The sequence below is a fragment of the Lissotriton helveticus genome, chromosome 1_1 (genome assembly GCF_964261635.1).
Source record: "Lissotriton helveticus chromosome 1_1, aLisHel1.1, whole genome shotgun sequence".
Taxonomy (NCBI): Eukaryota; Metazoa; Chordata; class Amphibia; order Caudata; family Salamandridae; genus Lissotriton; species Lissotriton helveticus.
In genome coordinates this window covers 2,063,250,838-2,063,271,339 of record NC_136057.1, presented here as the reverse complement: position 1 = coordinate 2,063,271,339, position 20,502 = coordinate 2,063,250,838, and the positions used below count along the sequence as shown (strand labels likewise).

Here is a 20,502-nt window from a genome sequence, read left to right as displayed (position 1 = left end):
GAAATAAGCTCAGTTGGGGGTGGTGGATGGTTTGAGATCCACCGGGCAGGGATGCAGGGTGGGGAGGTTAAGGGGTTAGTAGTTCTAAGCTTTCTTTGTCTTTGCTTGTCATGCAACTGCAATCACCCACTTTAAGGATACCAATTGTTTATCAATGAACCTATTGCTCAGTTTAGAAGCTAGCCAGTTCTGGTGGGAGCTAAGGGACTTGAGATTCAGAAAGCAAATATTGAATGGTTTACATTTTTCATATATGTTCTTTCGAAGTGTATTTGTTAGTGTCAATTCCTTAATATATGCATGAGCAGAGCAGATAACGCCGGGAAGAAATTTACAAGGAGGTCTGATAATATGCAACGCAAACTGTACACGACATGACACTGAATGAAGAAGGGTAAACCACTACCCAGTCACTACTTAAGCCGGGCCCTCCCTTGTCCATTATCCCGTGGAACGTGAACGGGTTAGGACATAAAATCAAAAGAGGGTTGGTTCTACAATATTTAAAACGTAAAGGGCATATGGTCGCACTACTCCAAGAAACGCATTTAAAGGGCTCAGAATGTAAGGCACTTGACAGATGGGGCTTCAAGATGGTTGCTCATGCAGAATTTACGTCGGGATCCAGAGGGGTGAGAATCCTAACTCATAAAAGCTCCCCATTAATAGTAAAAGACACTTGGGCTGATGATCAAGGAAGATTTGCAGTACTAACTATGCAGTGGGAGGGGAGAATATATCATGTGGTCTCAGTATATGTCCCCCCACACTTCACCAGCAGGCGTTTCAAGACCTCGGGAGGCTCCTACTGGACCTCCCCGAAGGGGTATTGATCCTGGGTGGGGACTTTAACACAGTGGTAGATCCAACCATCGACCGCCGTCCGTCCAGGGATAATAACAGATCGACTCAAGCACTACAAGACTTTATACTGGCAATGGGGCTGACTGACATCGGGCGGCTCAAACACCCAACAGCACACCAATACACATTTCATTCGGGGGCACACGGGAGTCTCTCCCGAATAGATTATATATTGACGCTAGGGATCGGGCCTGAAATAGTACGTAATGTGGAACACTTGCCGAGAGGGATTTCCGATCATTCACCAATCCAGCTTACCTACACCGCTCACATCCCTGGAAGACGAAGAATATATCCGCTTTACCCGGGGTTCCTGATAAATGATAAAATCGCACAGGACATAGTGAAATCTACTAAGCATTACTTCACGGAAAATGACCAATCAGTTCAATCCCCGAGCACATTATGGGAGGCCCACAAGACTGTTATTAGGGGACAGGCCATTTCAACCATCTCACGCCACAAACGCATACAGAGGGAAACCATTGATGCTCTGGAAGAAGCCGTGCAGCAAGCAGAGAGAGCACATGCATCAAATCCCAATGAAGCGACGAGCCACTCAGTAACATTAGCAACTCAAGAACTCAGAACCTATACATGGGAAACTGTACAGGACAAATATAACGAAACCCTCCACAGAATCTACAAATTAGGAGATAAAACGGGGAACATGCTGGCATGGATAGAAAAGCGTGAGAAAGCAAACAGATGGATAGCACAAATTTGTTCACAGGATGTTACTCTCACAACAGACCCTGAGCAAATAGTGGAAGAATTAGCAATGCATTTTGAGACGGTATATACGCCACGGGCAGTAGCTACAATAGGGGAGAACGTGCAGTTCCTACAAGACATCCAGATGCCCACCCTTACATCGGAAGACATGGAAGACTTCGACGTGGACCTCTCAGCGGAAGAGTTAGGACGGGCACTAGCGGCATCCATACCGGGAAGGCAATGGGACTAAATGGACTGCCAGTAGAATTATATAAGAAAGTGGCAGGATCAATCACGCCCAACTTGCTCAATATGTTTAACGATTGTCTAGATAAGGGTTTGCTACCACGAGACCAGCGAATATCTACAATTGTAGCCGTACACAAGCCAGGCAAGCCAGCACACTTACCTGCATCTAACCGGCCGATATCGTTAATGAACGCGGAAGCAAAAATATTGGCCAAAGCCTTAGCAATGTGACTGCAACCACACCTTAAGGAACTAGTGCACCCGGATCAATCTGTATTCATGCTGGGACGTAACACCTCCCTCAACTTACGGCGGTTGAACGCAGTATTGGCCCGAAAACCGGAGATACAGAAAGATGCAGCCATCCTTTCCCTTGATGCCACGATGGCATTTGATTTAGTGGAATGGCCGTTCCTCTTTGCCGTGCTTCAGAAACTGGGATTTGTCCAAAATTCTGCGCATGGGTACAGCTTTTATTCACGGAACCCCTCGCACAAGTGGTGGCAAACGGGAAAATTTCCAGAGAATTCAAACTAGGGCGAGGTACCAGACAGGGTTGCCCATTGTCGCCACTCCTATTCGCCCTAGTGTTGGAGCCGCTTGCAGCATGGATCAGGCAAGACGTGTACATTCACGGAATGAGATGGGAAACAGAATGGGAAGATCACATCTCGCTTTATGTAGATGACGTGCTTATATACTTAACATCGCCGACAAGATCACTGGTGTTTCTATTAGATATTCTAACAGCATATGGGAAAGTGTCAGGATACACAATTAATTGGACAAAATCGCTCCTATACGTGCTGCACGGACCCACACCAAGACTCCCCCGGGGTTGCGAACTGCAAGTCACGACTACGGGATTCAAGTACCTAGGATTATATGTCACGCCAACAGAGTCCATTTTCATGGAAGAAAACCTAATGAAGCCCCTGGAAAGACTCCGAGCTGATGTTAAACACTGGAGATCCCTCCCGTTGACGCTGTTGGGAAGAGCTGCACTGTTCAAAATGCTGGCATTGCCAAGATTTCTATATGCACTCTAGAACACCCCATTGCTGGTCCCTACTAAATACTTTAAAACCATCGAAGCGGAAGTAACTACACTACTGTGGGATGGGAAGCCCCCACGAATAGCTCAACATAAATTAACACGAAGTTGGTACGACCTCATGAACATCAAATTATACCACTGGACCTCACAACTGATGATAATAAACCAATGGCTCCACGTCCCACAGGACGAGCCAGCGTTCAGGCTGGATCGGAACCTCCTACCGGCTAATCGATTACTGAGGGCACTATACACCAACAAGAAACAGACTGCACTCATGGGACCAACAGCACACACGATTAAAATATGGCACGCTGCACAAAGGTCCCTGGGATGGGAAGAGGTACTGACGTAGGCCACCCCTCTATGGGAGACGCGACAATTAGGCACCCTAGCAAACACATAGGAATTCGATAAATGAGACCTCATAGGCATTTCTAAAATAGGAGATTTGTGGGTGAAAGGGGCGATAATAACATTTGCAGAACTGCAGGCGAAATCCGAAATGGCGGACTCCGAACACTACCATTACTTACAGATAAAACACGCACTGCAAAGTGCTATCCCCCCAGAGAACACACTGAAGGAGTCCTCCCCTCTGGAAGACAGACTATTTACAGATTACATAGAAAAAAAAGCCACCTCCCTCACATATAAGAAACTGATTAATAATCAACCGGACCCCATGAATAAGCTAAAAGATAGATGGCAAACGGAACTCGGGGACATAGAGGAATCGGGTTGGATGGACGCACTAGCATCGGCCCGAGAGGCAGCGATTCCATCCAGACTTAAACTCATTCAACTGAAAATACTACACAGAGTATATTACCCACGCACCACACTGCACAAGCTGGGACACACACCGGACCAACTTTGTCTGCGAGGCTGTGGTCATACTGGAACTTTTTACCACATAATATGGGAATGCCCCAATATACAACGCTATTGGGAAAGGGTGCTAGCAGTAATCTCAGAGGTTGGAGGAGCAGAAGTCCCCTGTGATCCAAAATGTTGTCTCCTTAATATCTGGCAACCCACAGATCTCAACTTAGCCTTACAAAATTGGGCAACATTGGGGATGGTAATTGCAAAGCGGAACATAGCTAAAAACTGGGGATCCGGAGTACTGCCCACACGCAACACAATGGGAGCGAGACATGGATAACGCCATGATGGCTGAAAGGGCAGTCTACACACACACAGGGGCTGCCCAAAGAAGTGGACCAAAATATGGGCTAAATGGAATGAATTCCGAGGAAATATCTGCGACTCTCCCCTACAGATCCCACCACCTGAGGGTAGTCCATAACTATAAATTAAATTGCGGACCTGAACGGAAGCTTAATTTCCACACTGTCATGTAATTGCTTCAGGAGAGGGAAGGTATCACCTTTCAAAAAGTACTAAAATGACAACTACAAGTATACTGTTCATGTTATGTACCTCTGCAACATGTTTTGCTTATCTTAATGTATAAGATGACTGCTTGATTGCATTTGCTCATGCTACGACTAATTGTATATGAATGAAGATGAAACAAAGGTTTTTGAAACTTTAAAAAAAAAAAAACATATGACAGATAAGGTGACCATGATGACATATGGTTTATTCCACAAGGGAATCTTTCTGGTTGTCAATTAAGTCTTTAAGATGGGCGTTGATTAATTAATTGATAGGATTAAATGGATAATATGATTTAATGGAGAAGGTAGTTGACAAGTCTAGTTGACAACACAATGACCGGTGGTTAATTGTGGTTGAAGTACAGCTTTCTTGTCACAGGTAATGTAGTGAAAAATTTGGCGATCAACAAAGCTGTAGGCAATAAGGACACAGGCCAAAAAAGAAAGTGCATAATATTTCGGATCATTTTGTTAGGGACAACTGTCACATCAATTAATTCTTCTCTGAAGAGGGATGCAGGGAATCCAGAGGATAGGCATAAGGCATACAACTACCTCTGAACCATTCAGCTCTTGTTTAGAAAATCAAAATGGGCAATTGAGACAGTTTATTTCCCTCAAGAAATTCATCTTTTTAAGTGCAGCAAAATAATCTACTTTCTTGATCATTACTTACAAAAAAACCTGGAAAATGTCACTTAAGAAACCGGTTTAGGATAAAAACAATAAATGTGCTCCTTTTGTGAGCTTTAACAGAAAATCCTTTTCAGACCATGGGTTTTGCATGATCTAAAAATATGTTTTTGCCCAAGGAAAAGCTCAAGACAGGGTGATGCTGACAATTAAAGTTTGAGGTAAAAAATACAGTGAAGAGGTGAGAGATCTGAAGTGAGTGCAGAGAAGGATAAAGAGGTATGAGAGGAATAGGCAACACAGATTTTATTCAAATGATGTGCAGTAGAGCATCTGAAGGAACGTGCCTTCTGGTGGAGTGTAACACCAAATCACCCCACGGTTGAGGCTGGCTTCCAGAACCGAACAATGATGTGTTACACGCCAACCCTGCTACTGGAATACATTTCTTAATACTGAAATAAAATACAATTTACTGTGAATTCCTAGCCTGACAATAAGAAATAATTAAAAGTATATGCATCCATGAAAGATTCAGTACAGTAGATCGTTTTTCCACCTGCCAGTTCAGTAAGTGGCACCCCAGGAAATGATCCTGGGGTTACTACCTTCGAGAAACACTGAAGAACATACATATGATATGTCAATGTCAAAGATTTTTATACAGCGCAACTTATCACCGGAAGGTCTCAAGGCGCTTGCAGCATAGGAACATCAGATGGAAAAAATGGCAAAGTCGAACAGCAACTGAAGACGGTTAGCCAAAGGGGGACAATTACTTAGGGAAGAGCCAGGTTTTCAAGGCTTTACGGAATTGCTTGTGCTCACGGAAACAAGGTGGGAGGGCAATTTGTTCCAGAGTGACGGGGCAAGGTAGGAGAAAGAGCGCTGCCCATACCTAGAGGTGCGTGCGCGGGGTTGTGTCATTAAAGATTTATTACTGGAACTTAGGGACCTCATGGGGGCATACAAATTAAGTTTTTTTTGCAGATATCTAGGCCCTATGTTGTGCAAGGAATTGTGAGTAAGACACAAGATCTTAAAGTGACTTCTTTGACAAATTGGGAGCCAGTGCAATTTTTTCAAACACGGCGAAGAGGCAGTTCTCGGAGGTAAATCCAGGACTACTCTGGCCGCGGTGTTCTGTAAGGTTTGCAGCTTTATCAGTAGGTCCTCATTCATACCGTAGTACATGGCATTGCAAATAATCAAGATGGCTAATGATGAGGCCCTGGATCAAAGGTTTTCTGGCTTCAGTAGGAAACCATCTGAAAATCTTCCTTAAGCTGCGCATTATACCATAACAGGTGCCAGTCACCTTGGCGATATGATTTTTCATAGACAGAGTGCTGTCTAGAATGATTCCTAAGTTGCGGACCGCCAGTTTGGGAGCCGGACATACTCCCAGTTCCGCGGGCCACCACTCCTGCGTCCAGCATCTCTCTGCCTTCCCAAACAAGATAATTTCCGTCTTGCCTGTATTCAGTTGGAGTTTGTTGTTCCTCATCCAGCTGCTGATCTCAACCATACAGTTTTTAAAGCGTGCGCAGGTGCCGACGGGATCCACGCCACACGTGATCAGCAGCTGGGTGTCATCAGCATATGACACAGTTTCAAAACTGTAGGAATTAATGATTTTAGCCAAGGGAGTCAGGTACAAGTTAAAACGCAACAGGCTCAGAATCGACCCTTGGGGTACGCCCACAGTTACAGGATGACTACCGGAGACCAGGGTGTCGACTCGAACGGTGGTGAGGCGGCCTGTGAGGTAGTCCTTAATCCAACCCAGGCCCCCCCTCTGACACCTATCTCCCACAGCCGGTGTTTCAAAATACTGTGGGAGATGGTGTCAAATGCCGCGGAGAGGTCCAGGAGGATAAGAATGGCTGATTCGCCCCTATCCACCGCGAGTCTGATATTATCCACAATCTCAACAGCAGCCGTCTCTGTACTGTGGGCGGCCCGAAAGCCGGACTGAGAAGGATCTAGAACTCCACGTGCTTCAATATATGCCGTTAACCGGTTGCTGACAAGCAGCTCCAGTACCTTTCCAAAGAAAGGTAACAAAGAAATTGGCCGATAATGGGAAGGCAGAGTAGGATCGTCAGCAGGTCTCTTCAAAATTGGCTGCACTTGAGCATGCTTCCACTTTAAGGGAACAATAGCTCGTTCTAGTGAAGCGTTAAATATGGCCGTGAGGCAATTGGCTAACAAAGGCATAATTTTAGTACAATGGCGTGGTGGAAATGGGTCCATAGGAGAGCCCGATTTTATTTTGTTTAGGCCCTCCAGGGTTTCCTTGACAGTGATCGGGGCGAATTCCATCAAACAGGAAACTTCATTATAGACCCCCTATGGTGGTGAAAACCCCAGACCACTGTCTGGCATGGGCAGATTTGAGTCCTTTTAGTTTTTCGCCAGATTTGTTCTGCTACTCTGCTGGCTTGTTTGTCTTTCTTTGGTCGGTCGTAAACCAAGGGGAGGCCACTGACTTGGCTTTGACAGTAGTTTCAGGGATGACTAGATTTAAAGTTTGTGAAATAGCAGACTCCAAGTTGGTCACCCTTTGTTCTAAGGAAAGAGCTGGGATATTTACAGGTTTAAAGAGGGCCAGAAATGCTTCCAATGTGAGTTTACGCCATGGGCGAATACGCACTCTTTTGCCACTCATAGGTTTCGTAGAGGTCAGGCTAGGGAGACTAAACTTTAGGAGATAGTGATCGGTCCAGATCATAGGGAGAGGGTCTTCCATACTAAGTTTGGGAGAGCTGGTGAAAATTAAATCAAGGGTGTGGGCCGCACGGTGAGTGGGGCCCATGACTCTTTGGGTAAGACCAAGGCTTTCCATAGTTTTAATTAAGAGACATGTATCTGGATCTGAGGAAAGCTCCGCATGATAATTATAATCACCAAGTAAGATGAAATTTTCAGTAGCCAAGGCATGGGCAACTATTGTTTCTAATAATTGATTAACAAAGCCTGTTTTCATGCCCGGCGGCCTGTACACTAATGCTCCTTGCCAACTATCCGAATGGGAGAGTTGAATGTTAACTATCATGACTTCAAGCGTGGGACTGGACACAGACTCCAGTAGCTTGATCTCAATGGGGGCTCTAGCTGCAATTGCTATACCGCCACCCCTCCTCAGCTCCCTATCCACCCTTATTAGGCGATATTCCGGGGGGAAGGCGGACACTATGTCTGATGACGCCTGATTGTGTAGCCAAGTTTCTGTAAAAAAGCAGATATAAGGTGTCTAGTGGAGAGACAGATTTCAGGGAACTAGCTGCAACACTGCATGCTTCACAATATTACAGTCCGAGTAGTGCTATGGCCACTGAAAATCTTTCTAACTGACGCGAATATAAAATCGAGATTGGGGAAAGGAGTTTGGAAACCCACAATATACTACTTCAATTCAGTAATGTAGGAAGCCTGTTCTCTATATAGTGTACCAAAATTAGGTGCACTGTGTAGAGTCCTGGTATCCCTAAGTAGTATGCAGGGGCTTGCTTGAACAATCCCAGGGTGCTCTATTTGTGGTAGTGTGGTTGAGCAGCCTTAGGCTTATCAGACGGCAGGGTTGGACATTTGTTGCACACACAGAGCCAATAAATAAGACACACACTCAAAGAAATCTGATACTCCTTTATAAAAATAACACATATTTTAGACACCAAGAGCTTCTGGATCAGGTAAGTACTTTATGTATTCGCGATTTCAGACACTTAGAAACACAGTTGTCAGATTAGAGGCAGAAGCTCTGAATGTGGTAATGTTATCTCATGAGAGAAACATACATGGCAGACTGTCACTTGTCAACGACTTACAGGACTGTTCTTCTGGACTTAAGGTAAGTATGTGCCATGGTCCAAGAAAGCACCAAGAGTTCAAGCTTACCTGCTCTTGGGTGTCCATGTGCAAAGGTGCTTTTTGCGGCAGTAGCCTTGAATGCTAAACATTGAAGTCAAAGAGGAACAGTGCCTGCAAAGAAATGCTGGAAGTGGGGGGACCAGTCCGGCAGAACCCAAAGGAAGGCTCAGCTCTGGAGGGTCTCAACACCACAGAGACACCATCAGTTTCAATGAACTTGGGCTGGGGGGTGTGGGGGGCGGGGAGACTCGGGTGTATAGGTGTTTTTTCTGGCGGGTCAGCGAGTTTGAAGCTCTTACAGTTGTCGGTGCACCTGCAGAAGAAGGAGAAGAAATACAGCAATATGACTTCTGGTGTTGAGCTGGCATCTATTGGAGCCCCTGGACATGCAGATCGGTTTTGGCGCACTGGTGTTCGGGCTGAACACAAACAAGCCTTGGCGCTTTCAACAGGCTCCGGTATCCAAGGTATTGGTTCAGGGAGCCTCCAGGTCGATCAGCGTCTCGAAGACTGGATGGGTCTATGGAGCTGGCCTCCTGAATACTCAGTGACCTCCTCCTGGGCTCCTGCTGCATCGGTGGACCCAATGGGCAGCAGATCAGTAAACTGAACTGAGCAGTCGGTTCCTGCAGGCAAGAGGCTGGCTGGTTGGGAATGTGTTGGCAGCCCTATGAAGCTTTTGAAGGGTGGACAGCTGTCGGAAATGTCGGGTCTTTGCAATTGTCAAGACAGGAGCAGGCAGGCAGGCAGGGTTTGGCGCCAAGTCCACAGCTAGCCCACAGTTCTTCCGTTCTTTGGCTCTTTGTCCATCTTTAGTCAGGCAAATCTGTTTTCTCGGTGTCGGGGAACCACCTAAATGCTTAATTCAGGGGCGTTAGGGGAGCGTAGGGTAGTAGCCAAATGGCTACTTACCCTTGGGGGTCACTGCAGCCCCTAATGAGCACTTCTTGAGGGGCGTAGGCATAACCCTTACCCAGACTTCCTAATTCCACCACAAACAAGATAGTAGGCTCCTCCTTCCGTGGAGTACATCAGGTAATCCACCTCGGGGGTGTGACTAGCCTGGTGGTACAACAAGGCCACTACCTAGCTAATTTCCTACCTGTCCTGGTGCCAAATGGGCCTCAAGGAGTGGCATTTCCCAGATCTGTGGGAAGCCGGGCTCGCATATCAAAGTCCACAGGGGATTCGAAGCCCCTGGCTTTAATGTGCGCAATCACAGGCCATCCTATTGGAGGTGTGAACACCTTCCTCGGAGCAGGCATTGTTTCAGGCCTCAGAGAGCATGGGCTCTCACCTACAGGGGGTCGATACCAGTCAAACAGTACACTATATAGCAAAGGGGTTTTCAGGGGGTACCTCTAAGGGGCACTCTGGCTGTATGTCATAATGAATCTAGTACTCGCAACAGTACAGATGTAGTAAGATAAGCTGTTTGAAAGTAAACACCAGAACTTTCTGTGAAGCCATCACGTAGCGGGGTAACTCGTGATGACCAGTGACCAGTACATGTGCTAACCTGGCTTCCCAGATCACTTGCAATATTTAGTAATAGAACTAGACATAACAGGGCCAGATCTGTTCTTGCAAGTATGTCCTCACATATACTATAATGCACCCTGCCTTAGGGCTCCCAGGCCTGCTGTTAGGGGGTGATTAGTATATAGTGCATGCAGTGCACTTTGTATGGCACAGGGTGAATGTGCCATGTCATGTTTTCAAAATGGTTTGTACCGTTTATCGCAGCCTCCATGTAATTTGTTTGTGGGCCCTTTAGGGTGGCTTAAGACATCCTGTAGCCCTTAGGGACCCCCGTAAGTATCCATATCCCAGGTACCCAGGGTACTATTTACTAGGGACTTATAGGGGTGCTAAAGTCCTTGCCAACTGGGTTACAATTTGACTTTAACTTGTTTAGAGAAAGAGCACTTACACTGAGGTCTGGTTAGAAGGTCCCAATACACCACCAGAGTTGAAAACCAGCATGTAGTTGTCAAAAAGGGGACAAAAGGTGGTCGGGGTCAGGGGGAGGGAGGAGGGAAACTACAACAGAATTCCAGTTACCTATAACTAAGCTTATGAGACTTGCCACGTAACAAGAGAGCCTGCAGAAATTTAGTGGCTGATATGTGGCACAGGTGTGAGAGGGATACAATCAAGGTAGATATTTACCATTTTGTAGAAGGATAGGTGTTCTAGGTCTGTATATGCTACTAAAAATGTTTATAATGCTTTTGCTTAAAAATGTCTGCTTGCTGTACTGTGGAGAAATATTATTAGCATCACAAATGCTAAACATTTGACATATCTTACACCTAATGTACCTTAGAAAAGTATCTGTAAATGTACTACAATGACAACTTTTATTTCGAGAGATATACTTTTTAAACCCGACTAAGACTTTTTCTTCTTAGGTCTGCTTTTTTTTTTATTTTTGACAGTATTTGGTTCAAAATGTAAAAAGTGACAGAAATGCATTTCTGCTCGGTTTAGTTTCGTAAAATCAAAATTGTTTATTAAGAAACAAGAAGATACCAAAATAGACTTCAGAGAAAGATTATCACATACCTGTTGGGAATAGCCACGAAACATTGGATTTACAGATTTAATCCCTTGAAACAAATGTGTGGGAACAACTGAGCCAGGTCTGAAACAAAATATTAACATCATTTCAATTAGCAGAGGTATGGTTTCTAATTTTTGTGTTAATGTAGTTGAATATGTGGTAGGGTTAGATTATAAAAATATTGCAACTGCATAAAAAAATGATAAGCAGAATATTATAAGCAATAGCGTAATATGATTTTTTGAAGCAGTCATCTGGAACTTACATACCTGACCGGAGACATATAAATTGTTACCAGCATATGACTCTGTAATTTGTTAAATCATAGGTGTTAATTTTCCGTATGTCCCTGTTTTTAGTTAACAATCTAACATGAGGGGATAAAGTCAAGTAGGTTAAAAGATGTCCTCTTTCTTGTGACTTTTGCTATTTACTCTTCTCTCAAGATGGGGTAGTGCATTGGTGGGCACGTAAAAACCAAATGCTCACCTTGCTGAGCCTATTGCTAAATGGTTGATGGGCATTCCCACCTGGAACTCCCAAAAGACAACAGTTTGGAGGGCCTGGAGGATGCAGGAGAAAAGCAGACCATACATGGCCTATGAGGAAGCGAACAGACAGTATGGGTGCGTATTCAAATAAACTTCACAGGAGTAAATAAAGACCATAGAGGGCTGGGGGGAGAGAACATACACAGGAAGGTAACATGCAAATTTGCTCTTGAAAGACCAGATGCTGCCGCATCAATGAGGTGCAAATGGATCACTGTTTGTTTGGCAGTGCAACAAAAATGGAATAGCTACAGAGATGTTAAAGAAATCTGGATGGGAGGCATTGGAAAACAGATGTGCGGTGAAAAAGCGGTTAAACCATTAATCTGCACCCAGGTCTGTTTTAGAACTAGAAAAAGAAACCACACTTCATCTTCTCTCCGGTGTGCACCGAAAGCAGTGTATTAAACTGTACAAAACGTCTAAATCAGAGTAGACAGTGGCAAACCCATGGTTACCCATCTGCAAATAGGTAAAACCTAATCAACCTTATGGCAGGTGCCGAAAGAGGCGATTAGCTTTAGCATGACACTGGCAAGCTGGTTCACCGAAAAGACTTGTGCTTTATCATCATCATTGGCAAGGTGATCCTGGGAAGATCAGTATCTGCTGGACTCGTATATCTGCCCTATAAGCATTCTGGGGTAGCAATTATCAGGAGCCGGCAGTGTGCCCATCAGTCAAGCAGAATCAAGTAGCGCAATGGCCATGCTCACAAGAAACAAGAAAGCCACCATGGAAGAAAAGAAAAAAGAGCAACAATGAGTTTTTCAAGTCAGGGCCTCAAGTTTTAAACAAGGCCAAAGGGAGCTGGGGACATTTTCCCATAGGACAGTGATTTGGGTAAAAGATGGACGACTGTTATAATAGTCAATGAACACTATTTATGCAGATGTGATGTAGAAAAAGCCAACATTAAGGAGGCAGTGAAACCAATAGAGGGCTAGGGGATTTCCAATTGCATCCTTCAGCAGGAGGAGTAGGTAGCAGATTCAGCTGCCTACGTACGAACTGTAAAATGTTAAAAACAAAGAGCAAGGGGCATACTGGATGTCCTGCATACATTTTGAAATTGACCAAAAAAAGCAATGAAAATGAACTCAAAACTAGAGGCCTTGGACAACTCAAGGAGGAGCACATACCTGAGTATCCTGCAGTCTTTCCCTTGAGCAGAAAAGGTCTAGCTCCCTGTCCCACATATAATGCACATAAGCACGACATACTGCATAATCAAGAGTGTGCACAGCATATGTTGGTGTTTAAAGTCTGTAAATAAGAGCTGAGGCATTGACGAAGCAGGGTCATTGAGTGAAGTGCCTAGAAGCTTGCATGGATGAAAGTAGACAGGGAATGGTAGAGTTAAGACCAGGCAAATCAGGATGGGCCAGTGCACAGCTGGCTTTCAATAGGAAACTGCTGGGAGTATGTAGGGTATTGCAGAGTACACCAATCATTTATGAATTAATATATGATTTGTTTGTGGACAGCTGTGGTCTTACTTTGATCCTAGCGGGAGCAGGTTACTTTTTAGCCGTCTTTCGTGACCAATGTTTTCATGTGTAAGAGCTCTGTAAACATTAGAGCTGCAAGGCAACTTCCTCCGCAAAAACACAAACATTCATTGACAATATAAACTATATTATGCTACAGTTTTGTGCCATGGTTTGTGCGTTTTGAAATGAGAAATGGCAACACTAACAATAAAAAAAATATTTATTAAGCTTGTGTAGGAAGTTAGCTCTGTAAATACTATACCAAAAGGAGGTATAGTGTGCACAGAGACCAGGTATTCCCCAAAGGTATAGCATATATATATATATATATATATATATATATATATATATATATAGCAGGATAAAGTACATGACAATTTACTCTCAATTTAGTGTTAGCTGGGCTGAGCAGTTAGGCTTATCAGAGGGTAGTGAAAATGCATTTGTTGTACATACACTGACTAACTCGGGCCAATGTTTGTAAAAATATTACGTTAGTTACTTTAATGTTAGGAACCAAGTCGAACTCAGTAACAGGTAAATAAACTTTTCAGAATTGCAATACTTTCAATTACAGTTGGCAAAAGGTTTGGATAGGCATTTAAAATATTTTACATGTGCATCAAATACTTTGCAAGGTCAAATAAATACTTAGTGCTTTTTCTCAGAATGAACACAGTGCAATACAGAGAGAAACCAAAGAAATCCTATGGGAGGAAAGACAGGTAATTAATACAAGTAAGCACTCAACTTACAAGTTCAGTCTTTGGAAGGTTTGACCAACACAGTGCCGGGGCAGTGGCGTAACGTAACTTGGAGCTCTCCAGCCAAAGTGCGGTGCTGTGGGGGCCCCCTGCACCGTGGGGGCTGCGGGGGCCCGTGTTACACTCATGTACAATGGTTGGAACAAGGTAGGTACTTCACCACTAACGGCACTGGGGCAGCCGGGTACCGAGGTCACTCGGCGCACATTTTTGCCTATTGGAGCTGGGGGTAACTTGACGAGGCACAGGTTACAAGTAATTACCCGCGGATCAGGGACACAGACCCGAGGGGTCGAGTTGAGCATGGGGGGAGGATGGCCACAAGGTAGCACCAAAGCTACACCACCAGCGGCACAGGGGCAGCCAGGTGCAAAATCAGCATCAGGCTCCCAATGTGTTTCAATGGGGTACACTCAGTCACACACAGAGGCTGCAGGCTTGGTCCAGGAGGTTGGATGAAGGTGACCGCCAGTTGGAGAGGTAAGTTGGGATGCAGGGCAAGACCTGGGCACTGTCAGCTGGGCTCCCAGAGGTCAGGGCTGAGGATGCAGGGGTGCTTTTTGGTGTCGGATTCTCTTTACCGGAGTCGGTACGGGGGACCCTTCGTGTTGAGGATGCAGGCGACTTTGTCGGGTCTAGGAGAGGTCAGCCACCGATGGAGTCGGGGTCTGGGTCGCTGGGGAAACTTCACTGGACAGGTAAGCCACTCGGGCTGTCGACTGCAGGGGGGGCTGGGGTTGTGGGGTCTTGTGTCCATAGGAGAAAAGAGTCTATGTTGAAGGCAGCTCAGGTCTCTGGGTTCCTGGGGATGGCTAGCTGCAGGACACGCCGGTTTCTTGAGCAGAGTCGCTGGAGGGGACGACAGGCTGGTAGGGCTGGGGTCAAGTCAGTTGTCCTCTTCTTGTCCACTGCTGCACGGCTCTTCGGTCCTCTTCGTAGGTCGTCAAATCTGAGGAACAAGTTTCAAGGGAGCCCTTAAATACAAAATTTAAGGGCGTTACTGATGTTGGAGGGCACTAGCCAATGGCTACTGTCTCCTAGGGTGACTACACCCTTCAGGTGCTCCCTCCCTTTCGGCAGATGGGGAACATCTCTATCCCTATCACTATTGAGCCTAATTCTTCAAACCAAGATGGAGAATTCTCAAGGGAGGGGTTCACCTCAGCTCCTGGCCACCCTGGGGGTGTGCAAAGATAAGGTGGGCAATCCTACTCTGCTTACTAATTTTCCCGCTTTTCCTGCTGCCAAAAAGTGGGATTGGGACGGAGGCGGGCATAACCACTAATTGTAGCTGCCCAAATCAGCATAACACAAGTTGAGAGCCTTTAAGGCTCACCGCCTTGTGTCGCTGTTCCTGCAAGGGGGCGGTGGAAAGCACATCCACCAAGAGCAGGCTTTGTTCCTAACCTCCGAGAGCACAAAGGCTCTCACTGCATGAGGATGGAAACCGGTATGATAGTTGCTACCTGGCAGAGACAGGTCAGCCAATACATTAGAAGTGGGTCGGTTTGTCAGGGAGCATCTCTAAGATGCGCTTTGAGTGCATTTTATATTAAATCCAACACTGGCATCAGTGTGGGTTTATTATGCTGGGAAGTTTGATACTAAACTTCTCAGTCTTCAGTAAAGCCATCACAGAGCTGTGGAGTTCGTGTTAACCTACTCAGAGCCCATGAACTCAAAATAGCTTCACTACACTTACAGTGTTCCAAGAATGGATCAGACACTGTAGGGGCATACTACTCATGCAGCTATGCCCTCACCTGTGGTATAGTGCACCTTGCCTTAGGCTGTATGGCCTGCCAGAGGGGTGACTTACCTATGCCACAGGCAGTGGTGTTTAGGCCTAGCACCCAGGTAGGAGTGCAAGGTCGACTCTTTTAGTTTAGTCACACTACAACACATAGCCTGCAAAGGCAGTGTGTGTGTGTTTGGATGTGGGGTCATTTGGGGGAACAATCCCCCTAAGAGACCCTCTCTGGTCAAAAGGCCCTTGGTACACTGGTACCTTTAACAAGGGACTTGTATGTGGCCCCAGAGGTGTGCCATTGTCGCACCAATGGTACATTTAAGGGAAAGAACACAGACACTAGGAACCCGATTGGCAGGTACCCAGTGCACACTCAGTACAAGTGCATCAGAAATCTGGCAAAAAGTGGAGGGAGTTATTGCAACAGAAACCCACTTTCCTACAGCTTGGCACAAGTAAATAGAAAATGTCATCTCGAAACACACATTTAAATCCCTGTAAAACGTAGGATACTGAATTGTATGGATGACTGCAGAATGCAATGATCACAATAAGACATCACAAAAGAAAAACAAAGCATTTTCAGATTTTTCAGCATTTACAATAAACAGTATAAACTTTAAAATAAATCCAGCTTAAACAGAGGTATCATATGTTTCTGCTCAGCCAAGGAGCCTCCATGCTTGATAAAATGGCAAGCCAAAAAGTCCATCAAGTACGTACCTCGGAGCCCGAAGACTGATCTTGCAAGCTGAGCTGCAAAGCACTCAATATCGGCCTAATAAGCATATTTGGTATTAAAGCACAAGTTACTACTTGTGTAACGATATATCTGTAAGAGACATTAGTTAGTGATAGATTCCTTACCTTAGAATATCCCCAGGCGCCAGACTGGATCCGGAAAATTTTGCGTAGCAATACCCCTGCGCGCCGGCAGGCGTCGTCCGCGGCTCCGCGTCTGTTGTCGGCGTCGTTAGCGCCGGAAAGACGTCATCGGAGTACTTAGACGCCGCCCATGCGCGCTGACGTCAGTTCTGATACACAGCTTTTCCGCGCCAGATACGCAGAGCCATGATAGAACCAACACTGGTGCCATGAAACTAGGGCCCTGAAAGGGGATGACCTTAACCCTAGATATCGGTTCGCAGAACGGGGAGGATGGGTGGGTCGGTAAGGAATTTATCACTAACTAATGTCTCTTACAGATATATCGTTAAACAAGTGGTAACTTGTGCATCTGAAAGAGACACGTTAGTGATAGATTCCTTACCTTAGAATAGATACCCCAGCAATACCAACCCCGGTGGTGGGTCGGCGAACGAATAATCACACCAGAAAGTCCTGGAGGACGGAACGGCCAAATAAGTCATCCCTCCGGACTTGGCTGTCCAGGCAGTAGTGTTGTGCAAACGTGTGCAGCGAGGCCCACGTAGCTGCCTGGCAAATGTCCTGCAAGGGCACTCCCCGGCCCAGGGCAGTTGTAGTCGCCATGGCCCGAGTGGAATGAGCCCGCAGTTCAACAGGGGGCTCCTTTTTAGCCATGGAGTAACATGCCTGGATACACAAGATGATCCACCGAGAGATGGTCCGCTTGTGCACCGCCTTTCCCTTCTTAGCGCCCACGTAACCAACAAAGAGTTGGTCATCCACCCGGAACTGGCGTGTGCGATCCAGATAGTAAGAGAGCGCACGTTTTGGGTCCAGACGGTGGAGCCTCTCATCCTCTTTCGAGGGATGCGGAGGCGGAAAGAAGGTGGGCAAGGTAATGGACTGCCCGATGTGGAAGGCCGTGACAACCTTGGACAGGAAAGAGGGTCTTGTCCGCAACACAACCTTGTCCGGATGGACAGAGAGGAAAGGAGGTGTGGAAGAAAGAGCCTGGAGCTCACTCACTCTCCTGGCAGAGGTGATGGCAACCAGGAAAGCAGTCTTCAGAGTTAGAAGACGGAGAGGACAGTTATGGAGGGGGTCAAAGGGAGCACACATTAGGTAAGTAAGAACAAGGTTCAAGTCCCACTGGGGCATCACGAAAGGAACAGGAGGGAACATGTGTGTGATGCCCTTCAAAAACCTATTCACAATTGGGGACTTGAACAAGGAAAGCTGATCAGGTAGCCTTAAGAAGGCGGAAAGGGCAGAAAGGTACCCCTTGATAGTGCCCAGAGCAGAGCCCTGCTGGGCAAGAGAAACAAGGAAGAGGAGAACCTCAGAAAGGGGTGCAGAGAGTGGATCTACAGCCTTTGCTGTGCACCATGCCACAAATCTGTTCCACCTGTAGGCGTATACCGACTTTGTGGAGGGACGCCTGGCTGCCAGAATGACATTACAGACTTTAGGAGGCAAGTCAAATGGCCGCAACTGCCGCCCATCAATCTCCAAGCTTGTAGGTGGAGACTGGACAGGTTCGGGTGGAGAACCGTCCCCTGCTGCTGCGACAGAAGGTCCTCCCGAAGAGGCAGACGAATCGGGGGATCGACTGACATGCTGAGTAGCTCGGGATACCAGTATCTTCGTGCCCAGTCCGGAGCCACAAGAATAACCTGGGCCCGGTCGCGCCTGATCATCTTCAGCACTCTGGGCAGAAGTGGTATAGGCGGAAAGGCGTACAATAGACCGCAAATGCACTCGCGACGAAAAGCGTCTCCGAGCGAGTGCCGCCTTGGAAATTCCAACGCGCAGAACTGATGACATTGCGCGTTCTCTTCTGTGGCGAATAGATCTAACCAAGGCTCTCCCCACTGCTGAAAGAGGCTTGCGCCTCGTCCGAGTTCAGACGCCATTCGTGATCCATCATGCACCGACGGCTGAGTTCGTCCGCCCTGGCATTCAGAGAACCTGCCAGGTGTTGAACCACCAGGGACACACCCTGATGTTCCAGCCACTGCCAGAGGCGCAGAGCCTACTGGCATAGGGTCCACGACCCCACCCCGCCCTGTTTGTTGCAGTACCACATGGCGGTGGTGTTGTCCGTGAACACCTGCACTACACTCCCCGGACAGAGGGGAGGAATGCCTTCAGTGCTAGTCGGATCGCCCGCAGCTCCAAAAGGTTGATATGGAGCCAGGACTCCGCCGGAGACCAGAGGCCTCTGATCTCCGCCTCTCCCATGTGGCGTCCCCAGCCCTGGAGGGACGCGTCCCTCACAACCACGTGCTCCGGGTGGGGTAGGGAGAGGGATCTGCCACTGACCCAATCGTGGTCCGTGAGCCACCACTGCAACGGTCTTGCAGTGCCCTCCGAGAGCAAGACATGATCAGACAAGTTGCCCTGATGCTGGGCCCACTGAAAACTTCAGGTCCCACTGCAGAGCCCGCATGCGCTACCGGGCGTGATGCACCAGAAGGATGCAGGAGGCCATCAGCCCCAGAAGCCGCAGCGACAACCTGACCGAGACTCGGGATAAAGGCTGAAAGATCGGAATCAGAGCCTGAATATCCCGAACCCGCTGTTCGGGAGGATAAACCCGAAACTGCGCAGAGTCTAGAACTGCTCTGATGAAGAGGAGCTTCTGAGAGGGACACAGGTGCGACTTCGGCACATTGATGGAGAACCCCAGCAAGTGCAGGAGGTCGGCCATAGTCTGGAGGTGGCTGTTGACTGTGTGGGGTGAGCCCGCCTTCAACAACCAGTCGTCGAGGTAGGGGAAGACTAACACCCCTAACCTGCGCAGATGAGCTGCGACCACCGCCATCACTTTCGTGAACACCCGTGGGGCGCTGGTAAGGCCGAAGGGGAGCACGGTAAACTGAAAGTGCTCGTGGCCTACCGTGAACCGCAGGTAACGCCGGTGGGCCGGCAGGACGGGGATGTGAAAATAAGCGTCCAGCAAGTCCAACGCTACCATCCAGTCTCCAGGGCATCTAAGATCTGAGCCAAAGTCAGCATGTTGAACTTCTCCTTCCGGAGGAGGAAGCCGTTGACGTTCCGTAGGTACAAGATAGGGCGTAGGACCCCTTTTCCCTTCTTGGGTACCAGCAAGTAGTGGGAGTAACAACCACACCGTACTTCTGGCCCAGGAACGCGCTCGATGGCCCCCTTGGCCAAGAGGGCCGTGACTCCCTCTTGCAGAAGTTGCAAGTGATCCCCCTACACACGGTGGAATTGTGGTGGCATGGCTGGAGGGGTCGCCTCGAAGGGGAGGGAGTAGCCCCTTCGGACGATTTGCAGCACCCACCTGTCCGACGTGGCAGTGCGCCGGTGGAAGAGGTGATGGCGAACCCTGCCCCCCACTGGCGTCACATGGGCCTGAAAACACGGACTAGGAAGGTTTTGAGGCAGGTGCTGCGGAGGGAGGTGTGGACTGGCCTCGCCGTTGTCCCCGACCGCCGCCACGGCGATTTCCACGGCTGCCACCACGCTGTCAAACAGTCTGCGGTGCATGGCTGGCAGCACGTGTGGGGGCGCCCCTTCCGTGGCCACGAAAGGAGCGAAAGGCACCCGATTGCTGGCGTGTGGCCGAGAGGCCCAAGGACTTGGCCGTAGCCCTGGAGTACTTAAAACGCTCAAGCGCATGGTCTGCCTTGTCGCCAAAGAGGCGACGGCCATCGAACGGCATGTCCAGAAGAGTGGCCTGGACATC

At 47.5% G+C, this 20,502-nt stretch overlaps 1 protein-coding gene across 4 annotated transcripts in view; it reads right to left on the bottom strand.

Annotated features, from left to right (window-relative positions):
* Positions 1-20,502, bottom strand: part of USP33 (ubiquitin specific peptidase 33) — a 372,522-nt gene that overhangs the window by 215,925 nt on the left and 136,095 nt on the right. For all 4 annotated transcript variants that reach the window (XM_078645171.1, XM_078645190.1, XM_078645199.1 and 1 more), the window contains one exon: positions 11,368-11,446. In XM_078645171.1, the coding sequence (XP_078501297.1) occupies positions 11,368-11,446 (79 nt within the window). The remainder of the gene's footprint in view (positions 1-11,367; positions 11,447-20,502) is intronic.